Below are 12,336 nucleotides of genomic sequence, written 5' to 3' on the forward strand. Positions count from 1 at the left end.
TTGGTGGACAACTGGAATCCAGGAACCTCCGAACCAGGATGCCGCCCTACCAATTTGAGACGCATGGATGGTAACATGAAATGATTTACCATAAGAAGATATCCACTTTTTTGGGGGGGAAATAGTGGGTTTGAGCTCCAGATTAGCCTTTATTTCAAAAACACTTCCTTACACTCTGATGTGGTAGGCTCCATTCTCTGTCTTCCCCATCACACCACAACCACATGGCATTTACCTGTTGAGGCGTCTGCCTTCCTTCTAGCCTGTACTAATATCCTCTCCCACGGTATCTGGGGCAGCAATCACTGAATGAATGAGTAAAAGAACCAAGGAATGATCAAACGAAAGTGACTTTGAAACAAATACAAATCTACTTATTCTCCAAAAACATTAATTTCCAAATGAGTTCTGTGCATCCTGGAGGATAAGCAAAACACCCAATGGGCTGCAGGGAGAACCCCTGAGCAGTGCTGTTTCCGTTCACTGACATTTACCGGGTGGATTGACACTGGCACCCGCACTGATGCCTGTGGCGGACAGCACACAGGGTCCTCGCACGGCTTTCCTCGGTTCACCGGGGCCCTCACCTGTTTGCTTTCCAGCGTCTGTACCAAGTTGTAGCTCACCCGGGCCCACCTGAGAAAGTGGCTGTAGGGATTATATTTTCAGTGTTTTCTGAAATAACCCTCACAGGATGGGCTTGAAACGAGTTTTACACAGAACGGCAAAACATGCCAACAACAATGGAAGCACGGATGAACAGGAAAATGGTAGAACTGATGGCGTCTTTTCCATTTCTCATATAATATTTTTCTCAGGCACACCATGAGATATAACCACAGCAAGCTAATCAGATCTGACACAAAGTTGGCAAAAAAAAAAAAAAAATCAAAACAAAACAACAACAACAAAACACCCACTCTGGAAGTATCAAAACTTAAGATTCATATCCGCTATCCTTGTGGTCCTTGCCTAAGTGAGCATCATGCCTTGGGACACTGGCTAATAATGTTCTCACACAGTTTATAAGTAAACTAGAGGCCCGATGCACGAAGATTCGTGCAAGAATAGGCCTTCCTTCCCCTGGCTGCCGGCACCACCTTTGCTCCGGCCCGGAGCCACCTTCTGCCTCTCACCTTATCACGTCAATTTGCATATTCCCTCCTTATTGGCTGTGGGCACTGCCATCTTTTGTCACGGAGTTACGGTCAATTTGCATATTCCATCTTTATTAGATAGGATATATTTTTATTAACAGCATAAAAAATGGGAGCTCACTAATCTAGAACTTTGCTACTCAAAGCCAACCTGCAGAGCAGCCCGCTCAGCATCACCTGGCCGTGGGCGAGAAATGCAGAGTCTCAGGCGCTGCCACGGACCTACTGAACCAGCGTTTGCCCTTTACCAGGATCCCAGGCAATTCACTCGCACGTTTTTGTTTGAGTAGTGCGGCTTTAGAACACACTTCTTCAATGATCTCAATCCCAAAAGTTCAGCACTTATTGATAAGATTTCTCTTTTGCATTTTTTACCTCACAAACTTATCATTTCCAACATCTGATATAAAGTGTTCTCCAATACTATAAAGAAACTACCCCCATACACCAAAACTCCAATGAAATAATACGCATATGACTGCAGCATTATCTGGAATGCCAGTATACATAAAATAAATGTCTAGGCTCCCATACAATAAAAACCATCCTGCCACACCTTAATAGTTCTGATCCCCACCTCCACTTACTTTTGTTTGATCATCAGCTTTGAACACGTAGCAGATACTCCGCCTACTGGCTGCATCGTCCTTAATCAGACAGGCGAAGTAGCTCGGGTCGTGACTGTTGTGGATCAGTTTGTGAGCGTGCTGAGGCTTACACTCGAAGATGCTGGAACAGATCAGCGGATCCCACTGCTGAGTCTTCTCTGGCTCAGGTTCACATCTCAGTCCAGAGGGCGAGACGCAAAGCCGGACTTGCTTGGTACCGGGTTCCTTTTTGGAGGACTGCCCGCTGAGCCGGCGCACCTCTGCCACGACCCAGGGCAGCATGGGCATGGTGGTCAGGGAATGCACAGGCAAGGAGCCCACCAGCTGGAGGCCGAAGGCCACCCAGGCCTCGTTAGGGAACGGATGCTTCCTCGCCGTGAATGTGATGGGTTCCATCTTGGGAAAGGTCTGGAAACTCAGCAACACGTTCCCACTCTTCTCGATGGTAGACCCAGCAACCTATTTGACCTGCTCCTGGTGCAGAAGCCTGGGGGAGAAACAGAGGCATTTGAATTTAATGAAGTCGCAGCAAAAGCTACTTTCAAAGAGTTATTACTAGTATTTCAGAAGAACTTAAAAGTCTGAAACCCGATGTGGGCTGGTGAACACACAAAACAATATACAGTTGGTGCATTGTATAGAGTTGTACACCTCAAACCTACATAATTTTATTAACCAATGTCACCCCAATAAATTCAATTTTAAAAGCCTGAACCCCAAACATAGGAAGAAATGGATATTCATTCAAATATGCTGCTCTGTGGAGACAGAGCATTCTTGAGATTGCATTTCATATAAAATCTGAATATGCCCTAAATGTCACACTGACGGCGGGTTACAAAGATCCCACTGGTAAACTCCTATTAAAGTTAAGCTTCACAGAGCCCACAAAGGCAGGCACTATGAAAAACAACATAACGCTCCTAGGACAGCCGGAAACCCTGTCATGTTATTTAACATATGCTTCAAGGAGTTTTTTTAAGATAATCATATTCAGTCCTGATAACACACCCCTACTCCTCACAAAAGAAAAAACATCAGCTATCCATTATCATAGTCTGCTGAACCAGACCGGTTTTAACCGGTTTATGATACCACTTAAAGTTTAAAAGTCTCTCCCTGGCATAGTTCGGAGATTCTGAATCACAAACTCAAATTCTAATAACAGGTACTCGGTGCCCATTATTTTCCAAACACTGTCATAAATAGCGTTTTGTTTCATTCATGTATAAGCCATCAGCCCAGCATCTTGCCCGTCCTTATCAGTAGAGGATGTGGCTTCTACTAGACCCAAACTTTCAACTGCCTTCTCCTCCTCCACACAGGTGATTTTCAACAACCATATTTGATATATCCTAACATCTGCTTGTTCCATTGGATGATGAAACCCTTCTGTGCAGAGCTGAGTGGTCTACAGCACCTCAAGCCCTATTCTCTACTCATTTGCCCCTGGAGAGTCATTCTCCTGTGTATTTCCTGAGCATGGACACACACGCTGGGGAGGAACTCGATAAAGACAGGGGTCACATCTATCTGATTCACCATTCTATCCCTGGTGCCTGGCACAGCGCCTGACTCAGAATAGGTTCAATAAATATTTTAAAGTAGTGAATGAAGACTCTTCCATCCTAAAAATAAAGATATTTCCCCTTGACCTCAAACCTCCCCCAGCCACAACTCTTCCTTCTCTACACAAATTTCTTCAAGATGAAATCTACACGGTCTCCACTTCCCAGTGTCCATCCACAACCTGGACTGTGTCTAGAAGCACCCAGGAGCGCCTGCAATTGCTCCTGGTACGGTCACCCACATGCTCCGGTTGTGCAATCCAAAGGGGGCTTTTTAGTTCGTAACTGTCTTGTCCTTTCTGATGAATTTCTCAATGTTGACCACTCCCCTTCCTGCTTAAAACTTGTGGTTCTCTCTCTTCACCTCGCTGGGTTGCTTCTTTTCAGGTTCTGTGATGACTTTCTTTCCCGGTTCCCCTCATTCTACCTGCATTCTCTTGGTTGTTGACACCTAATACCTTGGTGTCGACAACCACATTCCAATAATCCTGCTGCTGCTGCTGCTGCTGCTGCTGCTAACAACTTACTTCTATTAAGTACCGGCGCTCTGCTTGTGTTATTTCATCTTCACAACACCCTTCACCTCCAACCCTAGTCTCAGTGACAGACTACTATTATTGCCACTTTTACGACCTAGGAAACTGAGGCTTAGAGAGCCTGAGTCATTTGTCACAGGTGACGTGAGTCTACACCTCATTCTCAAGCTCTCCTCTTGAGTGCTGCACAAAAATCCATCTACCACACACATCCTGAGGATTCCCAGTGTTCATCTCCCATTGAACCTCAAAGAATTCCAGATCAGTACAAGCCATTAAATAGTTCCATCTGGGTAGCCTGTAGGCACCTCAGTCTCAACTTAGTTATTTTAAAACAAACTCAGTCTCACCTCTCCCCTTTCTCCTTCCCAAAACTTCTCTTCCTTCCTATAAGTTATATCTCTGTGACCAGCATCAATGTTTATTTTATTGGCTAAGCCACAGCCACGGAGTCGTTGCTATCTTCTCTCCCCAAACTTGTGTTGAAATCCTAATTTTCAATGTGCTGATTTCAGGAGGTTGGGCCTTTCTGGGGTGATTAGATCATGAGGGCAGAACCCCCATGAATGGAATTAGTGCCCTTATAACAGAGACCCAGACAGCTCTTTTGTCCCTTCCACCAAGTAAGGGTACAGAAAAAGATGGCATGAACCAGGAATGGGCCATCACCAGACACCGAATCTGCCAGCACCTTGACCTTGAACTTCCCAGCCTCCAGAACTGTGAGAAATAAATTTCTGTTGTTTATAAACCACCCAGTCTACGGTATGCTGTTACAGACTTAAGATGAATCATTCAGATCCCTTCTTCACCTACCACTCCTTCTGAACTGGCTCTACATTTAAATATGTCTTATCTTTTCTCAACTGGAGTAAAAGAGCCCCAACCTTCAATCCATCCTTCACATATTTCCTAGAGTAATTTAACAAACACACAAAATCGATCATGTCACTCCTCTGCTTAAAATTTCTTAATAATTGCCCCATTACATCTAAAGTCTTCTACATGGTATATAAGGTCTCTTCGGAATATGGTCCAACTATATGCTCCCCTCAAGCACCCTCCTTCATGCACCTTTTGGCTCTGAAGATAGAGAACTAGTTATAGTTCCCCATGGGAGATGGGATTTCTCATGCCGCTGTGCCCTAGTGCATACTGTTCCTCCCTCCCAGGAACACAACTCCTGCCACAACCTGTAAAGGCTCTGAGATGTTAACAGTTAGCCTGCCACAGTTAGCCTTCTGGCAGGAGACATGAGACTCCTGGGTCTGAGACAAAGGACAAGTATCACTCAGAGCAACAGCAGCAGCCAGGGACTGAGTCATATGTGTGTTAGTTCCCCAATCCCCAATTCCCACAGGCCAGGCAACACCTGTATCCACACTGGGTTACAGGAGCTATGGGAGCCCAAATATTTTATAATGGGCAGTAAGCACGTCTGCCCTTTGCTCCAGAGGGAGACACTAAGTCTGTCTTCCATGGCTGTTTGCTATTTTAAAAGAAAAAATACTGAAAAGGTAGTTCAGAACAAAGGCAGGTCGTGCCTCTGCTCACAACATGTGACACATGTAGAAACATGAGACACATGCAGAATCATCTCCCAATGATTCCCACTCTTGTCCTCTAAATGAATTCCAACGCACGTTTAAGTCATAGGTCAAGCAACGACCACCTCTTTCTTGCAAGGTGATTTGGGGCATCTGTCAACACAACCTTCTGCACTTCGTATTCGTATCTAATCATCGCACTTACTTTAAGAGTTTGAAGAGGTATCCCTCAACAAGACTGAAAGCTTCTTAAACTCTTCAGGTTTGGGATTTCTAAAACCTTTTCTGAACTAGAACAGAAGTCTCTTCTTTTTACTCTAGGTTTTTCTATATGATATATATGCATATATGCTGGGTGAAGTTTTATAATATACTTTGAACACAGCTTAGAGCAATATTTTTCTTTTAAATGTTCAAAACTTCAGAAATAAGCCCCTATTTAATTTAGAGTTTCAACATATTTCATTCCCTGTTTCTTTTCCTTTAAAGTATAGCTTCTCTTGATGATAAGAACAGACTTGAAGTTCATATAACCCCATAAATAATGGTCTCTCTCACCTTTTTCCTCTCTCTAACCTACAGGTGAAAGTAGCATTAAATGTCTGGGCCAGTGTCCACTCCGGTAACTGAATCTGTTTCAAGTTCAACTGCTGACAACTGCTAATCCCAAGACATGATTAAAGAAGTACTAGAATTATTACAAAGGGTAGACCCAAGATCTGTCAATCAGTGTAGATGAAGCAGTTATTAATATGATGGCAACAGCATCTCAGAACTACTTTTAGTTTTCTTATTTAGTTTTCTGTACTCAATGCAAAAAAAAAAAAAGTGCAGGATTTAGTCATTTAAATCACTTGGTAAATAATTAGTCATTAATCAGTTCTGCCATTTCATTGACAAAACTATTTGATTGCCTAAACAGGGGTGCAAAATAATTTGCTCTGGCCCTGCCAAGACCTTAGGGGTGAGTTAGTTAAATGTTTGACCAAATATAGCAGGCTAATTTTTAAGATGATAATTTTGTATGGCCCTCGAATGATGTTATAAATATCCAGATGACCCTTGGCAGAAAAAAGGTTCCCCACCATGGCCTTTTCACTTTTTAACCAGCTGGGGCACATTCTTAGTATCTCTGTAAAAAGTGTACTGGGCCTTAATACTGTTTATAAACTACCAAATAAGTTCTATCTCAGACACAGTCATAATCATTTATAAGCAATTCAGATTTTGCTGATATAAGATTCATAGTAACAGACTAAGTAACTGTATTACTTTTCAATAAAAAGTTCCATGAAACAGATGAACTATTCAAAAAATACTAACAAACCATTAGATTATTTTTTTAAACCACCTCAACCCACATCATTTGCACACAACCTCTGACCTTTGAGCCCCAGGTTGAACCACCTATTCCAAGAGGCCTCTCGTGCCTCAGACCCTCAGTATGATCTGCTCTCCCAGGGAGCTCATTATATTCCTGTGTGTACATGCCCCATCATTCACAGAGACCGTCTATATTCTATGCAACACCTACCTACCACAGTCCATAAACATGGTAGCTATCCGAAACACAGCGATGCTTTCCATTAAAACAACTTCAATAATCTTGTTAGTGGATCCTGCTAAACATATTCCAGGAAGCCTGCACTTAGAATCATACCATTTTAAAGCTAGAAAGGTCCTTTTAAGCCATTCAGAAATGCCCCTCATATTTGAAATGCGGAAACTGGGTTCTGGAGAATAAGTGACTTGTCCAACTTTGGTGACAGAATTAGGACAATCCAAGTCCCTGACTCCCTCCCAAGTGCTGCAAAGAACCTCAGTTTCCTCAAGAAAACGATTTAAAGGGTGCAGTTAAGAAAGCAAGTTACTTAACTTCTCCAAAGTTCAAGTTTATTCTCATAAGTGTGGAGAGCGGCTGTAGTGTTTGGCCGGGTTCAAGCCTGGGACTAATGAGAGGGCACAATCCTCTCGTGGCAAAGCCACGTGTAAGTCCCAGCACAATTATAGCCAAAGGCTATAGTTGTCAGCTTGACCTGATGGTCCGAACCTGTGGTCCCACGTGGCTAAGTGATATGGGCTGCAGGAGTTGCAGCAAGTAAACAAAGCTTGATCCGGTGCATGTAATTGAGTAGATTTGAAACCTGCAAGAACATTGCAACCACGCCCTTACTTTGCCTCATGGAATCTGGCTATAAAATAAAGACTCAGCTTACAGGCACTGTCTCTCCATCAGAGAGAGCAGCGTCCCACCTAGACCCAGCTTTCTTCTCTTGTCTGTCTTTTCTAAATCCTTCACAGCCCCCACTCAGGCTCACCCATGGCCGAGCCGGCGCGACACAGTAAGATAATGGAACAGGATCGTCCCCAAGTTTTCTTCTATCTCTAAAATCTGGTGAATCTAATTTCATAATGTATGATACCAAATGTCCTCAGCATTGTGTGGGGATGGAAAGCTGCTCTCATCTTCCTGTCAAGAACATAAATGTGGAGGAGGAACATGAAGGGAAGGATGGGATTGACTGATCAGGAAGTCAGAGAAGTGATGGTGGGGGTTAGGAGAAAGCCACTACTGGGAACCCTCTCTCTTCCCAGCCCCCCATCCACTCCTTGCCAGCAAACCACAGGGAGTAGGATGGGGACTTTCCAGTGTCTGAGAATGCTGCTGCCTCTGCGGGTTTTGCCCTCACCTCCTCAGAACTGGTGGGAGGAGGGGGAAAAAAAAAGAATAAAGGGAGATGTGTTGGAAGCTTCTGGCTCCAGGCTGGGGCAGGGAGTCCCCAGATGGCTGCTCATTATCCCCCCTCCCCGCCCTCCTACCCCTGTCCCTGGCAAATCAGCGGTTAATTTTTCAGTTGTTTAACCCAGACAGAGCGGTCGGTCACGTGGCTGAACAGAATTATTCTGCCACCTGAACAGTCTATTCTAAAACCACTGGCTTGGCTAAACTATGTCCATTTTTACAGAGCACGCCGCCCAATCAGAGCGGTGTGTCGCTCACCCCAGAATCACCCTCAGGTCCCTTTGGAGCAGTTATCTATTTCACCGTCACAGAGCTCCTAGAGCCAGGGCTTCCAATCTTTTCAACATCAAGAATGCTCCCCTGACGGTCTAAAGACAGCAGTGTAGGTAATCGCTTGTAATCGCCACCTCCCACAACCACATCAAAATTACAACTAAAATACAGAACAACCATCATCCAGAACCACTGGAAAGCTGGCTGAATGGAATTCCTACAACTAGAGAAGTTAAGAAGAAAGCACACAGAGACTGGTAGGAGGTGCAGAGGCGCCGAATGGGCTGGTCCGGCATCCATGTGTGCTGCTTTTTTAATCAGGGAGGAGATTGTCTCTGTGGAGCCCAGAGGAGTCAGGGTTCCCACAGTCCAAGGTCCCCCAGTCCAGGGTCCCAGATCTGGGAAAAGAAGTCCCTATGGGCAGTCAGAACTATGGGCTGTAAAAAACCAGTGTGCATTGGAGCTCAGTGACACAGAGGCTGCTGGAGACCCAGCTATTCCTCTTAAAAGGCCAGCACCATGAACTGAATTTACAAGGTCCTACTTCCTCTGAGCTCCAGCACCACTGAAAGGTTTTGGAAGGGGCGGGGGGGGGGGGGCAGGGGGGAGGAGACACAGACACATACAAGGAGGAACTGGATTGTCCGGCATCGGGGCAAGAACTCATATTGGGATGGCTTTCTCCCAGACAGAGGTGCTGGCAGGGATCATTGTTCCTATGCTGGGACCTCCGGTTGCAGGGCTGACTGACAGCCATTTCTGTTTGCTCCACCCTGGTGATTCCCTAAGACAGTGGTCGGCAAACTCATTACTCAACAGAGCCTAATATCAACAGTACAACGATTGAAATTTCTTTTGAGAGCTACATTTTTTAAACTTAAACTTCTTCTAACGCCACTTCTTCAAAATAGACTCGCCCAGGCCATGGTATTTTGTGGAAGAGCCACACTCAAGGGGCCAAAGAGCCGCATGTGGCTCGAGAGCTGCAGTTTGCAGACCACTGCCCTAAGACCCTGCCTCATCTAATTTACAACCCCACCCAAGCTGCTTGCAGCTGCTTTGCATATAAATGGCCTGTCCTTACTCAGGCTAAAGTCAAACAAGCTGCAGCTGGGTCAGGGAGCCCCAAACCTGTCAATAAAAGGCCCAAGACCCAGCACCAACACCAGCCTGCTTTGCTTCATAGCTGGGCTTCATCAGGGCCAATACAAAGAGGAGGAATCTGCATATCTTCCTGTAGCTCCTGCTGGGTGGCCCCAGGCAGTGGCTGACTTTGCTCCTCCCTGGAGACCCAAGAGCCAGTGTACCCAGTGGTCAGTGTCAGACCATGCCAGATTACAACTCTACACATCCATAAGCACACACTCAAGTGGCAGACTCAGTGAGCACCAAAGCCCCACTGAAGCAAGTCCTGTTCCACAGGGGTGTCTCCTACACAGCAGCTCTCCCATTGCAGTCACAGCTGGTCCTCACAGCCAATTGGCTTGGAGGTCAATTCCTCCCAGTGACACCAACAGCAATCAAGTCTCAACTACAACAAGACTGTGCTCACAGCCCACAAAGGGGTGCACCTAGAGCTCCCAGCTCAGGTGACTGGGGAGGCTGAGCCACTGGGCCCTAGAGGACACTTACTACACAAGGCCACTCTACCAACTCAAGGAGACATAGCAGCTCTAAAACAAACATAGGGAAGCAGCCAAAATGCAGAGACAAAGAAACATGTCACAAATGATAGAAATGGAAGAAAGCAAAATACTGGATATAGAGTTCAAAACCAAGGTTATAAGGTTACTCAAAAATCTTCTAGAAACCTCCAAAAAAATGGAAAAGGCCCAGTCAGAAAGTAAGCATACACTGACTGAAATAAAGAATAATAAAGAGCTTCACAGACAAGAAAAAGCTAAAGGAATTCATCACCACCAAACCAGTATTATATGAAATGTTGAAAGGTATAATTTAAGAGGAGGAAGAAGAAGAAAATGATAATATATATATATATATATATATATATATATATATATGAACAAAATGGCAACAAATGCATACCTATCAACGAATCTAAAAATCAAAATAAATAAGGAATCTAATGAAAAGAATAAAATAGAATCAGAGGCATGGAAATGGAACAGAATGACGATTCTCAGAGGGAAGCGGGTGGGGGGTGGGAAGTGATTAAACAAAGATCTTATAAGCATATATGCATTACCTTTGGACACAGACAGTAGGGTGGCGAAGGCCTGGGGTGGAGGGGGACAATGGGGGGTAAAAAGAGGGACACCTGTAATCATCTAAACAATAAAGATTAAAAAAAGGAGACTGCCCCCACACCAGTGTGCGCCTCTCTAATTTGACATATAAGCAATGATGTTTCATGTATTTCCTTCCTAGGTAAAACAGAGCCAATTTAAGGCTAGTCCTTACACTGTCACTTCTTGTACTCTCTTCTACTGTATTGCACAGGATAAAGGGGTGGTGGGTGGGGTCCTAGCTGGGATTATGTATAACCCTCCCTCCTGGCATAGCTGCTTTAAGTTACTTTATTCTCCTAAAAGGAATAGTAATATACAGGCTGTCCCCTCAAAAAATGTATACACACTTTAACAGGTGATAGCTCAACTGATGTTTCTTTCTTTTCATATTTAACCCATTGGAATTAATAATTATTCAAAGTGTATATATATATTTTTTGGGACACCCTGTATACTAGTATTTTTTTAGTATTTAATTATTTTTAATTTTTCAGTTACAGTTGGCATACAATATTATATTAGTTTCAGGTGTACAACAATAGTAATCAGGCATTTAGACACCTTACAAAGTGATCATCCCAATAAGTTATTACAATATTATTGACTATATTCCCTATGCTTACTTTATATCCCCATGACTATTCTGAACCACCAATTTGTATTTTTTAATGCCTTTGCTTTTTTAACATATCCCCCAAACCCCCTCTCATCTGGCAACTGTTAAAATGTTCTCCAGCCCTAGCTAGTTTGGCTCAGTGGATAGACTGTCGGCCTGCAGACTGAAGGGTCCTGGGTTCAATTTTTGTCAAGTACTGGGGCTGACTGGCAGACCCTGAATGACAGATGAATGATTACTTTGACACACATTTCTGGGGAAGGAGGCTAAGGGACTGGTTGGCATAAGAAGCCAAAAAAGCCTCAATTGCCTGCCTCGTTAGGCTTTTATTGTAACAACAGCTTGAACTAAAATAAACCTCTAAATACAATCAACAGGGTAAGCATCCTTGAGAAAACACCTGCATCTGTAATGTCTTTCAAACTAGGACATTTTGAAATCTAAACATTAAAATTCTAATAAAACACTCAAGGATTCAGACATGTTTGGAAAAGTCAAGGCAGAATCTGCTGCCTTCAGCAAGGTCCCTCAGAGGCCTCTGACCTTTCAGAAAATCCTCCTTATAGACTTTCCAACAAAGTCCCATACTTCCCCACAGTCAAGGGCACATGCCGGGTTTCGGGCTTGATCCCCAGTAGGGGGCATGCAGAAGGCAGCCAATCAATGATTCTCTCTCATCATTGATATTTCTATCTCTCTCCCTCTCCCTCTCTGAAATCAATAAAAATATATTTTAAAAAACATTCAGTTTTGCTCAATGGATAGAGCATCGGCCTGCAGACTGAAGGGTCCCAGGTTCAATTCCGGTCCAGTGTCCGGATTGCAGGCTCCATCCCAGTGTGGGGCATGCAGGAGGCAGCCGATCAATGATTGTTTCTCATCATTGATGTTTCTATCTCTCTCTCCCTCTCCCTTCCTCTCTGAAATCAGTAAAAATATTTTTTTAAATGTTCTCCGTATTTATGAGCTTGTTTCTGTTTTGTTTGTTCATTTTTAGATTCCACATATAAGTGAAATCATATCGTTTTGTCTTTGTCTG

At 44.0% G+C, this 12,336-nt stretch overlaps 1 protein-coding gene across 1 annotated transcript in view; it reads right to left on the reverse strand.

The window, feature by feature from the left end:
- TBC1D1 (TBC1 domain family member 1) overlaps positions 1–12,336 on the reverse strand; it is a 220,581-nt gene that overhangs the window by 203,853 nt on the left and 4,392 nt on the right. Inside the window, exon 2 of the mRNA XM_008140210.3 lies at positions 1,745–2,252. Coding sequence (XP_008138432.2) covers positions 1,745–2,161 — 417 coding nt within the window. The 5' untranslated portion in view covers positions 2,162–2,252. The remainder of the gene's footprint in view (positions 1–1,744; positions 2,253–12,336) is intronic.

Source organism: Eptesicus fuscus, chromosome 2, assembly GCF_027574615.1.
Source record: "Eptesicus fuscus isolate TK198812 chromosome 2, DD_ASM_mEF_20220401, whole genome shotgun sequence".
Lineage (NCBI taxonomy): Eukaryota > Metazoa > Chordata > Mammalia > Chiroptera > Vespertilionidae > Eptesicus > Eptesicus fuscus.